Here is an 18,015-nt window from a genome sequence, read left to right as displayed (position 1 = left end):
TGAAACAACTAAAGGAGCTACATCCATTAACATTTACTTTTCCTTCCCATAGAAAGTACTCCTGGATCAGTGCTTCTGTGTTCTCTTTGTGTCTCTGCTCTGTTCTCTCAAACCCCCAGTCGGTCGTGGCAGATGGCCGCTCACACTGAGCCTGGTTCTGCTGGAGGTTTCTTCCTGTTAAAAGGGAGTTTTTCCTCTCCGCTGTCGCTACATGCATGCTCAGTATGAGGGATTGCTGCAAAGTCAACGCCAGTCACTGTCCACTGTCTCTACATGCTCATCCAGGAGGAGTGAATGCTGTAAGTCACTGACTGGATGCAATCTGCTGGGTTTCTTTAGACAGAAAAACTTTTTATCCAATTTGAATAAATAACTAACTCTGACTGCACTGTTCAATGGTTAGGATTAATTGGAATGTATGTAGCTGACTTTGTGAAGTGCCTTGAGACAACATGTGTTGTGAATTGGCGCTATATAAATAAACTGAATTGAATTGAATTGAATTAAGGAAACAACTATTCAAACCAACCATGTAATAAAAAGGAATTGCTTTCTTGTTAAATTACTGAGTGACTGTGATTAACCACATTCTTTAAAAAGTTGTATTAAATTTTCACTCCTCACACCCAGTCTCAATTACAGCCAGACAAGTAAAAAAAATTACTTAAATAGACGGACTGATGGACTGGTGACCTATCCAGAAAATGTGGGAAGGAGAATGTTCAGCCATAACTTCATGACCTTAAACTGAAGCACACTTGGGGTGCACTTGGATTATTATCCAAGTGCACCCCTGGATGCCTCCAACATCTTAAATCCAATTGAGATGCTGTGGCATGACCTTAACCCTCTTAATGTCATCCCTGTCAGTGCAGACGGGCATGCATTTTTGTTTGACACATAACTCTTACTGCACAGTTAGAAACACATTCTAATACATATTTTAAGCCGTCTTGGAAAACGGGGTAGAAGCAATCAGTTATTGGACTAAAATGAAAGTAAATTCAGGTGGCCTATAAATAATTCTCGTCATTAGAGGGTTAAACAGATTGCTCATCCTAAAACCCCTCTGATGTGAAAAAAGTGGGCCATATTTCCTCCACAGCAATGCAATAGAGTCATTTCTAGTTCTTGCAAATGCCTGATAGCAGTTGTTGCAAACAAGGGTGGCACAACCAGTTATTAGGTTTAGGGGAAAATTATTTTCATATAGGGCCAACTTGGTTTGGATAGCTTTTTGCCCTTAATAAACAAAACCATTGCTTGAACTGTCAGTAGTATTTACTCAGGTTATCTTTGTCTGATAATAAAATGTATTTAAGGATTTAAAAAATTTAAATCTGTAAGGGAGAAAATTAGTTATTCACGGAACATATTTCCCTCAGAAATAATCTTTTCATTTCCCTCTCTCCACCAATGTCACCATTTGTTACCCTTATCTGCCCTTTTCTCCATATTATATAATCTCGTTTTACTGCATTAAATAAAACCTAAACTATTATGACAAATTTAGTACATTGGCCCCAAAGTTAGCGAGTTCACAGAGACTGACATCTGTGCTTTGGATGAATGTGCTTTCTGCCATTGTCAACACAACCAAGGCTTAGCTGTACCCACATGCCAAACATGAGCGTATCATTGTCATTGTAATCCAGAGGCATATAAAAGAAAAAATATTTCCTGGCTAAGGAGCTCTGTGCTTTAAATCTAAGCTGTAACAACTTTATTCAAAAGCTGTTACCACTTTTAAAGGAAGGCTTGTTTATCTTGAGCAGAAAAATGCCCTTGAAAGCTTGTGTATGAGGGCGAGGATGAGTGTTTGGTAGGAAAGAGGACGCATATAATTTAGCTGATGATAGAGAAGGCCATGCCAACATTTGACACAGCTGCTGAATAATGGTGACGGCCTGAACAATAAAAGTCCTGATCTTGGACCTCTTCTATGAGCCATAATCCTGTGAATCTATCCGGGCACATAAATGTCTGCCGTCTTATCAGGGTGACATGGAAACGCAAGGTAAATAAAGGCGATATGAGCATTGCTCATAAAAATCTGATTTATTATTGATCAAAGCTGACTTTCCTTCACGTCATGCATGTGTAGAGTTTCTCCAACGAGACGATTTAGATTTTTTTCACTGTAAACCTTGAGTTTCAAACGCAGAGAGAAGAATGCTTCTGCTGACTTTCCTCTCTCTCAGCACGTCAAACATGGACTGATGAAGCACTCCCGAGAAGATTGTTGAGTTCCTTTCTTTCATTGTTGGCAAACGTGAGGCTGCTCACTATCAGGTCAGGCAAGATAAATTTCAAAAAGACTCTCAGGTGGTTGGATGACTGGAAACCACATTCAGTTAGACTCTGGTCCAGGTTCAACCCACAACCCCTGCAGAACTGGGATGTCAGCGGGAGCTTTGACAATCTGGCACGATTGTATAGATATATATATATGGCAACCATAGTGAGTTATGGCCAAAAGGAGGGCTTATGAAACAATAAACCAGGTCTGTTAGGTTCATCTCTATTAAAAAGTTAGTCCTAAAGTTTCATCATTACTGATCTTGATAAATGAAGCACAGCATTTCCAGATGCAATGTCTGTTTTCTAAAAACAGCTGTCTGGGTTAAATTTTAGTCACTCAAGTCAAGAAACTGAAGCTCTGCTACCCTCCAGATTTAAATGCTATTTAGCTTTCACAAATACAAACCTATTGACATCTAATTAAGTTTCTAATGTGGTCAGATATGTCCAACTTGGACAACCTAGGCAGAAAAACTTTCCTCCAGATTCAACTGGATGCTTGTATTTAAGATGAAAAACAATATAAAAAATATTCAGATGAAGTGTTTCTAAACGGTCTGTGAGCAAAATAAAAACTGAATCAGTGATATGGTTTTAATATAAAGTTTTAAACTAATACTTTTAGAACATGTGCACAAATTCATATGGATTTTTTGTTTTTATTTGTCTCAGGCTGAAAGCAGAGACGATCTTTAATAGACAGATTTTATTGGTTTATGTGTGTTTTTGAATGTGTGCACAATGGTGAGGGTGTCAGTGATTTATAGATCGACTCTAAGAGCCAAACTTGCTGCAAGTCTGGAGAGCTGATCCAGGACTGGATTAGCTGTCACCAACACCACAGTGTCATCTGTTATGGTTAGCACCACACATAGTTCAGATTCACCCAAAGTCTATTCAGTGGCCTTGTCTGTGTTGTGTCGCTAATTCTTTTTCTTTTGAAAGGCAAAATAAAACATGAGAGTACTTTAGAAATAAAAGCTGCTTCATGTAAGACTTGTTTCCCTAAATCACTTTTAAAAGCACAGAACACAGGAGGTTTGCTTTTGGAGAATCTAAATCTTGATTAATGTATCAATGACAACAACATATTTCAGTGCCTTGCAAACGCATTCATTTTACTTTAACTTTTCACATTTTGTCACATTTCAACCACAGGACATTTATTTCATTGTGCTTGCTAATTCTTAACACAGTCAGTAGTTACATGTAGGCTGTTACTACTGATAGTGATCTTAGTGCTTCAGTAACTTTATTTTATTCATTTAGATAGTTAAATATAGTGTTTATTAGTTAGGCAGTTAAATATTTAAGTGTTTATTAATTGATATAAGTGCACTATGCAGTACTTTTTACTCAGCAACAGCTAAAGCTCAACAGAGCAAAAACGTTCACATAAAACCTAATGATTAGGCCATTATTCATCATTAACCTTCTACACTTGCAGATATAATTTAAATTGAATCAAATTAGGATTTACCAGGAGATGTGCTGCTGCTCATTAACATAAAAGTTGCATGACGTTTAAAGAAACCAATTTAACGTATGTCTTTTATGTGCATATAAATATCCTTCTTATTCTAGACAAGTTGTCTTTTTGTCTTATTTTCTTAACATTTAGCAGCAACTCTTGTGGATATTAATTACCTCTATTTTTTTTCAATGATTAAATGTTACCGTTCAATTTAAAATACTTTTTGGTAAAACGTTCTTAAGGCCCTTCATTAATTTCTCAGCCTTGCGGTTGTAACTATGATATGGCATGAGTATAGTATAGAGCCACCCTACTTGTACTTGAAAACGGTAAAGATAAATAGATTGACCTTGTTTATGTTTGTTTTTACTGAACAGTAATTTGGCCATTATATTACTGTTTATTGTTAAATTTATACTTCTTAAAGGTTTCCATGTTTGACAAAATATTCTGAGTTGCTGCGCTGAGTGTGGCTGCCTCGGAGGTCTAACGTGACCTCTCATTGATGTGATGAGTACACATTCTGTGAAAATATCACTCAGTTACAATCTTAATATTCATCAATGATCATGTCTCACCTCTATTCCTCTCTGTCCAAATATACATTGCTCCAGAGGTTAACTAGACCAAGCAGCATTTTGGTTTAAGTAATTTTTAGAATAATGGTACTGGGAGGATGGTGTAGGTTTAAGTTTATTAGACAGGTACATATACACCAACAAGACACTGTGCAAGCACTGTCACACGTTTGTTTTTTTCCATTCATAGGCTTCATGGTTTTTCCATGGTGGGCCAGTCTTTGCTCAAAATGCCCGGGGCAATTTCTTGTCCCAGTCCAGGCCTGCCTTTATGGAAGAGTGGCAAAAAGAAAACCATTGCTGATAGAAAACCATTGACTCAGTGGGAGTGAATAAACGCCACAATGTTAATATCTCAATCTATATTTTGAAATTCTGCAAATTGTGGAGTTTACCTTTCACTTTTCCATTGCACTGCTTTGTGTTGTTTGTTTAACATAAAATTGCTAAAAATCAAACTGATGAGTGAAAGGTTCAAGTGATATGAATTTCAAGGTGATGTACATCCTCTCTAGAATACACATGAAGACTGCTGCAAGTTTATGTGTATAGCACATTTCCGCATGAAGATAATTCAAAGTGCTTTACATGATAGAAAAAGTACATTGCAGTGGCATGATAAAAGAAAGCAAAGAAAAGTTGGACTAAAGACTGAAATCAATTAATGCATTTGATGCTTATAGGTCCATAGTTTTTCCTGCATAAAATCAAATGTTTCTGCCTAGGTAGGAGACAACTCCTGAGGCCAATCATGAGTCTCGATAACGGGGGAAAATTCCTTTAAAAACTGTTCCACGTCTGAGTGACTTCTTGGTTGTCTGTACCTTTCTCCTAACTTCTTCCAGGAGAGCCCAGCTCAGCCATGGTCTGACAGGGAGGGCTCTTTTACAGTGAACTGCTTCTTACTGTTTATAGTTACCACTACTAATTGCTATAATAAGATAAAGACAGCCTAAAACTACAACTCTAATCATGTAGCCTTTGCTTTAAATTAATTATACAACACATGCCTGCTCATAGCAGGAAGGCCAGCAACAATATTTTGAATGATGTTAGTCATAGCTCTTTAAAAGAAACTTTACCAACTAACAATTATGATTAATTGTTAGTTGGTAAAGTCCAGATTGGCAATTTTACAAAACTGGGATTGCAAAACGGCCACCCAACTCTAATCGGTTCATCTATATTTACTGTTTATGATTAATTGTTAGTTGGTATTATGGTATGGCTATACAATTGCTTTAAAATTCATGAATAGGTTATTTAAATGTGAAATAAAGATAGTTGTTTGGGTTTAGTTAGTGGCTGGAACGCAATATAAAGGAAGAAGATCTTTACTCACAGGAACTCCTTGTTCACCTGAAGGCCCTGCTGGTCCATTTGGTCCTGGAGCTCCAGGAGCGCCCGGAGTTCCCTGAGAAAACAGAAAAACACAAGAAAGTGAGTGAAGCCAGGACAAAAAGATAACTGCAATGACTGGAATGAAAACAGACTTACAACAGGTCCAGGAGGTCCTTGTCTTCCCTGAGGTCCACTGTTACCCGGCTGGCCCTGAAAGAGAGATGATATAATACATTCAGCATATTGCCTCATGTTGTTCTTTCTTAATGCTCCTTTTATTATGAGTCATTTAATAATAGAGACAATTAGGAAATTAATTAAAACCCAATGTAGTGGGCTTCATTACTGGACCCAGCGGTTCACAGCTGCCTCAGATCAAACCTTTAGCCACTTTTTAGACAGATTGTATAAATAACTTTATCCTTTCTAACTTTAAAATTATAAAAAATATACTTTGTTCATTTCAAGGTGTTTAAATAGATTACTACTAATAGATGTCTTTCCTGTATTTCTTTACATTTTAAAGAACCCACTAATATGTAACTGCAGCTCTCATCTCTAACACATAATGGCAGGTCAGCAGGCTGGCTGTCAGGTTATATAACATATAAATGATTTACACTAATATTAAGATGTTTTTTTTTGCAAGAACATTCATGGGTTGTTTAAACTGAACCATATCTTTGTTTGATGTAGGATTTGGGCACCGAATGCAGGCTCAGATTACTGGAAAACAGCTTAAGCCAAAGCCAAGCTAATCCTTTCATTTTAGTTTGGATATTTGTTGAACTTTGAAGCTGATTGCCTTTCAGTACGGACAACATGTGTAAACTGTCCTTATTCAGCCTTTGAAAGAAAACAAACTAGGATATAAACAATAAAATTATTCAATCAGAAGAGAGAAGGCATTTTTTTGATATGTTCTGTAGGTTTTTTCTTTTTTTAAAAACAATTCTGTGGCCATTTTCCTTTTCTAAAATTCACCCTCTATCTGAATTCACCAAGTTTATGACCATCAGTACACATCACACAAGGCAGCAACGGCATGAGCTTCTCTGAACAAGCCGAATCAGAAAGTCATTCAGAGAACTCCTCAATGAGATTTCATACAGGTTACTTCATCCTCATCAGCCCATAAATGTGGCTTACAGAGACAACCTTAAATCCATGGTGTAGCTCAGTTTTGCAGAATAAACATATTTATATCAAACTGATTTAAAAACAGGAGCTCCAGAAATATAAAACACAAAATTGTCCCATTTTGCAGCAAATAAACAATTGACTATTGAGTTAAAAAGGAGCTCCAGTCCCAATGTTTGAAAACCAAAACAGCTAAAGATTTTATTATTATTAAACATTTCTGAGATTAGCTGTAAAAGCAAACATGAGATCAAAAACTCAGCTGTGTATTAAGTCCTTAAAAGGTTTGGAAAAACTCGACAAGTCTAAAGAAAACTGAATGCAACACATGGACAGCATCTCAAATCAAGTCTTCAAGTTCCCTTCGCATCAGACTAAGATGTCGCCAAAACATTAAACAACAGCTAAAACATGGATGCTCTCTGTGGGGTCTTGAAAAGGTCTTCTAGAGTCCATCAATAACACCCTGGAGCCTGAAAGCTGATGACTGTTGAGGATGCATAAAGCCACCATGGTCAGATTGTGGTTGTTGTGTTGCTGGCCTGTATTCACCTGTGTAACTTTCTTATCACAGAATGTGAAGAAAGAAGAGGGCCTTATGCTGCAACTTAATCGTGCTCCAACCTAATCCATATCATATCCACACCTAGCTAACACCGCTAAAGCTAAGATATGTATAATGGTCTTAGCAGCACAGCTGTTGGCTGCAACCAAAAGGATCTCGCCATGCGGCTGCAACTAAGATGATTTACTTGTCAGCATCAGTATATGTATTCATGCTAATTTACCAGTCATGATGCAGTTTTAGCTGCTATCCAAAGCTGGAGGCAGCTTGTTTTCTTTACAACTAATCTCAAGCTAGATCTGTGTATTTTATAATTATTGACACCCATTAAAATAAAGTCAATAGTGCATATAAATGTGAAATCATAAGTAGCTAATAACAGCATCTTGTCTGTGCCACACAAAAGACCCACGATACTTTAACTGGGCTTTTAGGTGACGAGCAGTGCACTCAGGCTGAGCTGAAAATAATAAAACACAGCAGGAAAAACTGGTAAAAATCAGGTAATTATATTTCATCAGTGCTACAATAATTTATGCTTTCAATACATATTTGGCATCAAAAAAGAAAGTAAATGAAAACCAATAAAACTGGAAGGACTGAAAGGGAGGACTGAAAATAAACAGTAACAGTCTAGCTTTTATGGTTTTAGTGTAAAAGATTTTCATTAACTACTAACAACTATGTAATGTACACACATAGACAAAATTGTTGGTACCGCTCGGTTAATGAAAGAAAACCCAAAATGATCACAGAAATAACTTGAATCTGACAAAGGTATTAATGAATAAAAATCTATGAAAATGAACAAATGAAAGTCAGACGTTGCTTTTCAAACATGCTTCAACAGAATTGTTTAAAAAAATAAACTCATGTAACAGGCCTGGACAAACATGATGGTACCCCCGGAAATAATGTGACCAAAGGGACATGTTAAATCAAGATGTGTCCATTAATTAGCATCACAGGTGTCTACATTCTTGTAATCAGTCAGTGGGCCTATATATAGGACTACAGGTAGTCACTGTGCTGTTTGGTGACATGGTGTGTACCACACTCAACATGTACCAGAGGAAGCAAAGGAAAGAGTTGTATCGGGAGATTAGAAAGAAAATTATAGACAAGCATGTTAAAGGTAAAGGTTATAAGATCATCTCCAAGCAGCTTCGTGTTCCTGTGACTACAGTTGCAATTATTATTCAGAAATTTATGATCCATGGGACTGTAGCCAACCTCTCTGGACGTGGCTGCAGGAGGAAAATTGATGACAAAACAAAGAGACGGATAATACGAACGGTAACAAAAGAGCCCAGAGAAACTTCTAAAGAGATTAAAGGTGAACTTCAAGCTCAAGGAACATCAGTGTCAGATCGCACCATCCAACATTGTTTGTGGCAAAGTGGACTTAATGGGAGACGACCAAGGAGACCATTGTTGAAAACAAATCATAAAAAAGCCAGAGTGGAATTTGCCAAACTACATGTTGACAAGCCACAAAGCTTCTGGGAGAATGTCCTATGGACAGATGAGACAAAAATTGATCTTTTTGACCAGGCACATCAGCTCTATGTTCGCAGACAGATAAATGAAGCATATGAAGAAAAGAACATTGTCCCTGCTGTGAAACATGGATGTTATGTTCTGGGGCTGCTTTGCTGCATCTGGCACAGGGTGTCTTGAATCTGTGCAGGGTATAATGAAATCTCAAGACTATCAAGAGATTCTAGAGAGAAATGTGCTGCCCAGTGTCAGAAAGCTTGGTCTCAGTTGCAGGTCATGGGTCTTGAAACAGGATAATGACCCAAAACACACAGCTAAAAACACCCAATAATGGCTAAGAGGAAAACATTGGACTATTCTGAAGTGGCCTTCTATGAGCATATCTTGTGCCATGCGATACAAGTTTTTCACCTTTGAAATTCAGATGCCCTTTTCACATCAAATGAAACTGAGAAAAACAGAAAAAGGCAGTCAATATCCAAAGTGAATAAAAATTTTAAGATCTTAAGATCCGTTAAAAAACTAAAGATTGTCTTTCTTGTTGGATGCAAAACATGAATCAATAACTTAATACATTTTAAACTTCCTGTGCAAAGGGCTGCAAAATAAAAGTCAAATAGTCTCTGTTTAGCAGCAGAAGTTATTTGTATATCTGAGACAAATGTGTAATCCAAGGTGATGGAAACAACCTGTCATCCAGTTATTTTATAAATACATAAAAGATTGGAATGTTCTACATAAGACCAATGACAAAACCAAGAATTTTAGCCTTTTCTTGACCCATTTCACTGAGATATGGATAAATAAATTACCCAAGACACAGTTATTGTTGGTTCATCTGATCTACCTTGTTGCTGCAGGAGACTGCAGGCTGGAGCTTTTTCTTTTCACTCTGAGCCTGGCTTTTTGCATATAAATTATTCTTCTATAAATGTCATAAATGTCTTGCACATTTCCAAAAGAGCAGAGCTATACTGAGACAATCTTACAGCCCACCAAAAAAGGCTACATTTACTGCACAGTACAGTACAGTACTGTAAGTACACAGTACATAGTGGTTGCATAGAAATTTATGAATTTCTTTATCACTAAAACCATAAACACAAGACTATAAATGTTTGTTTTTAGAGTTCTCCCAATTAGTTTTACTGATTTTCATCTACTTTCTTTTTTGATGTCAAATGCGTGTTGAAAGCATGAATTGTTGTAGCACTGATAAGGTCTGATTACCTGATTGTTACCAGCTTTTCCTGCTGTTTTTCAATATTTTCAGCTCTGCCTGACTGCACTGCTACACACCTAAAAGTCAATTCTTTAACAGTTAAAGTATCAGAGATATTTGCTGTTGCGCAGAAAAGAAATGGTTATTAGCTCCTTATGGTTTCAAATTTATATGCACTGTTGACTTTATTTAAATGGGTGTAAATAATTATAAATATGGAATACACTGATCTAGCAATTGGTAAGCTAAAATGTTTGAGTTCAGTCATTCCAGCTGCTGAATATCCCGCTGTTGATAACAGCTAAAATTGCATCATGATTGGTAAATTAGCATAAATACATCTGATACTGAAATTGGTAAACATGCAACGTTTTCTGTGAGCATCATACAGTGATGGCTGGTAATGGCCAAATGTGAGCATGATTAAATTTGGCTTTATGCTGAATAAAAAAAAATGCTGATTCTGTTCTCCAAACAGAACAAGCAGAATCAGCTTGTGCCACATGCAGCAGGGTGGGCCTGGATAAACAAACAAATCATTCACTAAATGAGGTTTTTCCTGATGTCGTTACTTCACCTCACTGCCCTCTGAAGTAACTTGTGAAACAATAAAAACATTTTAGTAATGCAAACTCATCAGTTTTGTGCTTTTAAAATAGCCACATTCAACTAGCCATACTCACAAACATCCTCCCATTCATACTCAGAAATGCAGATTGGTAAAGCAAACTGGGGTTTTTTGCCTTGCCCAGGGACACATTGGCATGTGGCAGGGGAGGAAGCGGGAATCAAACCTACAACTTTCCAATTGCAAGATGCCTACCCTTCCTATTGAAGCAAATATACACGGCACTGACTTTATTATATTTAATAGAGTTTTGGACCTGGGCTCAGTATCAACAAGTCTTGAATGCAGACCAGTATCAGGGACAAAAAAAATCCTGATTGGGACATGCCTATAAATTTGTGTAACTTTAATGTGGTTTGCAGCAGCTTGCATACAGAAGCAGTTTTTTCCTCTTACCTTTTGGTGATGCTAACCCAAGGAACTCATGACAGTGCTAAGGAATCACTAGCCCCAGTTTAAACCAGTTAGGCAGAAACAGCCCTATGAGTGTCCCCCAAGTCCATCCAGCCATCGATTTCCCTATAACCGCTTATCTATACAAGGTCCTGGGCAGGCTGGTGCTTATCTCCAGCAGTCAGTGGGTGAGTGGTAGGTTACCCTTAGGACAAGTCCAGTCCTTGGCAAAAATGAACAGGATAAACCTAGCATGGACCCCTCCTTGAACTGCCACCTTAACGTGGTGGAGGGGTTTGAGTGCTCAAATGATCCTAGAGGTTATGTTGTCTGGGGTATAAATGCCCATGGTAGGGTCTCCCATGGCAAACAGGCTCTGGGTGACGGGTCAGACAAAGAGCAGTTCAAGACACCTTAATGAGGACCACACAATCGAGGCACATGACATGTCCCAGTACAGCGGAGCCGGGGTCCCACCCTGGAGCCAGGCCTGGGGTTGGGACTCGTCGGAGAGCACCTGGTGGCCGGGTTTCTCATCCTGGGACCCAGCTGGGCCAAGCCCAAACGAGAGCCGCAAGGCCATCCCCCAGTGGGCCCACCACCTGCAGGGGGAACCACAAGGGGCCGGTGCAAAGAGGATCGGGCAGTGGATGAAGGTGGAGACCTCGGTGGCCCGATCTCCGGATGCTTAGGCGGGGTCTAGGGACGTGGAATGTCACCTTGCTGGGGGAGAAGGAGCCTGAGCTTATGTGGGAGGTCAAGAGATATCGACTAGAAATAGTCGGGCTCACCTCCGTGCACTGCGTGGGCTCTGGTACCCATCTCCTCGAGAGAGGCTGGACTCTCTTCTACTCTAGAGTGACCTGCAGGGGAGGGCGGGGAGCTGGAGTGGGTTTGCTTGTTGCCCCTCAGCTCAGCCGTCTCGTGTTGGGGTTTACCCCAGTGGATGGGAGGGTCGCATCCCTGTGCCTTCGGGTTGGGGACAGGTCTCTGACTGTCGTTTCGGCTTACGGGGGCAAGCGGTAGTGCGGAGGACACGGGCTTCTTGGCATCCCTGCCGGGGGTGCTGCATAGTGCCCCTCCTAGGGACTCTATTATTCTGCTGGGGGACTTCAACGCCCATGTGGTAAATGACAGTGACACTTGGAGAAGTGTGATAGGGAGGAATGGCTTCCCTGATCTGAATCCAAGTGGTGTTTCATTATTGAACTTCTGTGCTAATCTCGGATTTTCCATAATGAACACCATGTTCAAGCATAAGGGTGTTCATCAGTGCACTTGGCACCAGGACACTCTAGGCAGGAGGTCGATGATTGACTTTGTTGTCGTGTCTTCAGATCTTCGGCCGTATGTTTTAGACACTGGTGAAGAGAGGGGCTGAGCTGCCCACTGATCACCACCTGGTGGTGAGTTGGATCCACTGGAAGCGGAGAAAGCCGGACAGACTTGGCAGGCCCAAGTGCATTGTGAGGGTCTGGTGGGAATGTCTGGCAGAGGCCTTGGTAGAGGCCTCGGCCAGGGATGATTCAACTACCACCTCCGGGAAAGCTTTGACCAGATTCCGGGGGAGGTTGGTGACTAAGAGTCAGAATAGACCATGTTCTCCGCATCTATTATCGATGCTGCTGCCCGTAGCTGTGGCCAAAAGCTCTGCGGTGCCTGTTGCAGTGGCAATCCCCGAACCCTGTGGTGGACAACAGCAGAAAGGGATGCTGTCAAGCTGAAGGAGTCCCATTGGCTGTAGTAGGCCTGTGGGACTCCTGAGGCAACTGATAGGTACCGTGAGGCCAAGCGTACAGCGACCCGGGCTGTGGCAGAGCCTGGAGTTCGGTGAGGCCATGGAGAAGGACTACCGGTTGGCCTTGAAGCGATTCTGGCAAACTGTCTGGCGCCTCAGGAGGGGGAAGCAGTGCTTCGCCAACACTGTTTACAGAGGGTGTGGGGAGCTGCTGACCTCGACTGGGGACATTATTGGATGATGGAAGGAGTACTTCAAGGATCTCCTCAATCCTGCCGTGATGCATTCCCTGGTGGAAGCAGAGGCTGGGGACTTCGGGGTTGGAGTCTTTCATCACCAAGGCTGAATTCCCCGAGGTAGTTAAAAAGCTCCATGGTGGCAGGTCTTCAGGGGTGTATGAGATCTGCCCTGAGTACCTCAGGTCTCCGGATTTTGTGGGGCTGTCATGGTTGACATGCCTCTTCAACATTGCGTGGTGGTCGGGGACAGTGCCTCTGGACTGGCAGACCGGGGTGGTGGATCCCCTTCATAACAAAGGTGAATGGAGGGTGTGTTCCAAATATAGAGGGGTCACACTCCTCAGCCTCCCTGGTAAGGCCAATGCCAGGGTATTGGAGAGGAGAGTCCGGCCGATAGTCAAGTGTCGCAGTGTGGTTTTTGTCCGAGCTGTAGAACACTGGACCAACTCTACACCCTCTGCAGGGTACTCGAGGGTTCATTTTTTGCCCAACTGGTCCTCATATGTTTTGTGGACCTGGAGAAGGCATTCGACTGTGTCCCTTGTGCCCTGCGGGGGGTGCTACAGGAGTACGGAGTCGGGGGCCCTTTATTAGGGCCATATGGTCTCTGTACAAACAGTTTGGCCCACATTGCCGGCACTAAGTCAGACCCTGCATGTTGGACTTCGGCAGGGCTGCCCTTTGTCACCGGTCCTGTTCATAACTTTTATGGACTGGAGGGGGTCTGGAGGGGGTCTGGACAGCCCAGGACACACTATGTCTCTTGGCTGGCCTGGGAACGCCTTGGGCTCTTCCCCGGCGGACCTGGAGGAAGTGTCTGGAGAGAAGGTCGTCTGGGTGTCTCTACTGAGTCTGCTGCCCCAGCATCCCAGTCTTGGATAAGGCGGAAGACGACGAGTATGAGTACGAGAAACCTAGCATGGATGTCTTTGGACTGTGGGAGGAAAGTAAGGTAGCCAGAGAGAACATTTGCATAGAAGACAACATGGAAACTCCATGTGGAAATGATCCAGCTGGAAATCGAAACTCCTTGCTGCAAGGCGAGAGAGCCAGCAACTGAGCTACTGTGCAGCCTACGCCCCTGGTGGTTAGTTAATTATTAGTCGTAATATTAAGTCAGTTTTGCAGCATTTGAAATTCCGAGTTTAGTGACTGTTTATACAGCGTTCCATGCATAACGCACGTTAGTTACACATAGCATGTGAGAGCTGTAATGCTCATGCTGTGAAATTGTTCAACACAGCCAAAAAAAATCAGTGGCAGACTGTCTTATGTGGTGATCAAATTATGTATGCAACATCTAATAAAACATCTAAAATAAAGCCAAAATAAAAACGTGACCTAATTTATTGCTTATTAAAAGTTCATCAATTTTAAATTTTTCTGGCACAGTGAGAAAATTCAGAACACATACATGAGGCCTGAAGGAAACCATTTGACAAGTGGGAAAACTGTACAGGAGTGGCTCTAACAAGCACAACTGAAGGGATGAGCACCGGCACTACTGTCAGCCAACAGACAGCAGATGGATTACGTGCAGGTTTCTGCACCTCTCCGGGAGCCGGGCCAGGACAGAACTTCTCTGTTATCATATTACAAATTTGGACAAAACCTTCTTTGCTGCCTGCTGACTCCCTACTATTTGGCTGCGCTTCTGTTTTGCTATTTACAGCTCAGTCGGGCATTGTAAGGCCAGATTACTCTGCCAACATTAACTGCAGCCAGCTGGTATCACTGAGCCTTTATGAATGGGATCTCATTTGCTGTGAATATTGTTTTCAAAACTTGGGTGGGATGCCGTTATTTGTAAAATAACGGCATATGATGAGGCATAAAACCAAACAGGGAAAATGCAGCTGTGCATTCAATATACTAAAGACAGCTGGAAAATACACAAATACAGCAACGTGGGAATATCTCAAGACTGAGAGATGTTGTAAATCAGGTGTTTATCAAAACATACACAAGCTACTTTTGATCTAATAGCTGTCAGATTTAGCAGGAACACGAGAAGAGTTCAAACCAAATGTTTGGTACATTTATGAGAAAAAACAGACACTGGTAAGCTCCACAGCTGCAGAAACCCTCCTGGACATTTACAATTTTGGTAGATGATTATAGAATTCTTTCCACCAAGAATTTCAGGCCCCAGCCAAGAGAAAAATCTTTTCCAGCAGGTAGACAACTCATTATCGATGTCTACCACAGAGAGAAGACTTCTTGAGGCTACGCACACACCACAAGGGCTCACCAAAAGGTGCAAGCACACTTAAGTCTCAAGACCAGAAAAAGATAGAGTATTTGTCAAGAAAGCGTCCAGACAAATCTAGACAACTTCTGGAATAGCAAACTAAGATCAATGTAAATGGAAACAACAGGAAAATATTAGGAAGAAAGATTAGGAACAGAACATGATGAAGCAGACAGTTTAAAACGTCCAATATACAGTTAAACACATCGAGAGGCTCTAAATACATTGAGAATCCAGTGTTTATTAGAGATGTGAAGTCAGAAACACCAACATTACATACATTGAAGTAAGTCTAAAGACTAAATACAGGTTTGTTTACCATGGCATGAACGGGTAACAGCCCAAACAAACTTGAAGAACAAAACTATAACTTCTTTAACTATAGAACACATAAAACCAAGTTTGTCTATATCCTTGGTCACTGCGTCCAGCTTATTAAGAATAGCATCTTAGGTAATAGTCAGGCAGTTAAAATTACTTCACAATAAATGTGCTATTTTTTAAATTTTATATTGACCACCATGTATTTCCAAAAAAAATAAATAAAAACAACCACCAAAACCCACAGAGGACTGGATGATATGTTATTCTTATATCTTACCCTCGTTCCTGGAGGACCATCTCTGCCAGGTGAGCCAGGGCTTCCAGGAACCCCCTAAAGGAAATACAAATATGCATATTTAAATCACCAAATCAGCTGACATTTTGGCATCATTACACTATAAAGCACACTATTAAACTGACATTTCAAGCTTTTTATAATAGCAACTCAATTCTATGATGTAGATTTAATCAAAATTGTGCATAATATTTTTCTTTTATTTGTGCCTCAAAGAACATCTGATCTTAATAATATAACAAACATCTGAAATATCAAATACAGTTGTACACTGAGTGTCTTCTGAATGAATGTTTGCAATAATACTTCTACACATGTAAAGGTTAAAACCGGTAAAGTTTTGTCTTCATGATCTTTTAGCAACAGTGCACATAAAACTGATTTATAGACAGAACGACCCTCTAAGTTTCAATACAAAGGCAGTCTTTTATACTCGCTGATGACCCTGCTGCTCCATCTCCTGCCCCATTTCCCCTTCAGCTGCCTCCCTGCAGGTCAAAGCACACAACCAGTTCCAAAGACCAGTCATAGATTAGGTGTAGAGGTGATTTATCTCTGCACTTTAGTATTAGTGGAAGGCTCATAAAACAGGACAGCTAACACTAAAGATTCTACAAATTACAGACTGGGGTTGCAGAGGACAGGCCCCGAGTGATTAACGACGTACCGCTGTTCAGATCTTGGCTGATGTACAGTCTCCCACATCATCTGGAGAGGTAGCTCTTCTGTTTTTTTATTTTTTATTTTTATGCACAAGTCTTAAAACTTCAACAAACATGGCTACCAGGAAATAAGCACCCACTTCTGCAGAGAACACAGATGGTGAGAAACCATACCTTGACTACAACACGACGATGTCTGAGGCTAAAAATATGCTTAGCATAACTAATCTCCTTACACAGCAAGGTTAGTTCAACTTGACACAATAATGAACCAAAACTACATTTTTAATTTAAATGTATTTGGACTTTGATTAAAAGTTTTTGAAGTGCAAAGTTGAGGTAGATCAAAACCGGCTTCCTTTCAGGTAACAAGTAGAGAAAAACAATCATACATGTTGGCATTTTTTTACTGGACATTTAAACTGCAAATCAATTAGATGATAAATAAACCTTGTGCTTCAGGAAAATAAGGTTTTATTTTTGCCTCTTTTGTGCGACAATGCAATTTTACTTCAATATTTGACAGAAAAAAGAATAGCCTTCACTGATTTATTGAAGACAATACATGGCTTTCTACAGAGAAGAAGCTGCTGGAGTCAGTCAGCTGGTCAAGCCAGACGAAGGTTGCACAGAATGTGGTGTGCTTGGAAATGGAGACAGGGGAGCAGAGCTGTTAGCTGGGCATGGTTAGAACTTATCTAAATGAAACAACCACACCAACTGCTTTTTCCACACTTGCTCGTCAGTTGGATAGCTAGAGAGAAACCTTTTACAGCTATAAGTATGCATGGAGCATGCTGCAAGTAAAAGACTGCTGTGTTTTTGTTTTTGACCAGTGCCATAGCAATTTCTTGCAGTCTAAGTGGATGATCCAGTTTTGATTCTTAGTCATAAAAATGCTGAAGTAACGCTTAAAATTATACTTTATATATTGATATATTTTACAATATAAACTCAAAAATTATTACTGAATAATTGTATCTTGTTGTTATTATACTCATAGTAAAAATGACATTATTCCCTTGATTTGGTTCAATAGGTCCGCATAATCACCAATTTGGACCAGTGACACTTAAAAAACTGATAAAACATAATCAACCTAAAATGGCTTTGAGTAATCTCCAGATGGCAAATTCTACTTACTAGAGTCATATAATCAGCTTTCCATGCATAGACTTATTTTGAAAAGAGTACATTATCTAATATAATTATTTAACCAATTATTTTGATAGAATACCAAACCTTTTACTTATCATTACTTCATAAGTGCTTTCTAAAAACACAAGCCACTAAACGGACTGGAGCAGGAAGCTGTGCAGCTGATTCAGATACATTAGTATTGGGATCTAGCTGCTGCAGGTTGA

General features: G+C 40.2%; 1 protein-coding gene across 2 annotated transcripts in view; it reads right to left on the bottom strand.

Moving 5' to 3' along the window:
• Positions 1-18,015, bottom strand: part of LOC124865666 (collagen alpha-1(XIV) chain-like) — a 189,246-nt gene that overhangs the window by 21,343 nt on the left and 149,888 nt on the right. For both annotated transcript variants that reach the window (XM_047360966.1, XM_047360967.1), the window contains exons 40-42: positions 15,972-16,025; positions 5,851-5,904; positions 5,696-5,767 (exon numbers count right to left, since the gene is read on the bottom strand). In XM_047360966.1, coding sequence (XP_047216922.1) covers positions 5,696-5,767; positions 5,851-5,904; positions 15,972-16,025 — 180 coding nt within the window. The remainder of the gene's footprint in view (positions 1-5,695; positions 5,768-5,850; positions 5,905-15,971; positions 16,026-18,015) is intronic.

The sequence above is a fragment of the Girardinichthys multiradiatus genome, chromosome 3 (assembly GCF_021462225.1).
Source record: "Girardinichthys multiradiatus isolate DD_20200921_A chromosome 3, DD_fGirMul_XY1, whole genome shotgun sequence".
Classification (NCBI taxonomy): Eukaryota; Metazoa; Chordata; class Actinopteri; order Cyprinodontiformes; family Goodeidae; genus Girardinichthys; species Girardinichthys multiradiatus.
The sequence above is the reverse complement of the archived record's forward strand: the minus strand, read 5'-3'. Positions and strand labels throughout refer to the sequence as shown.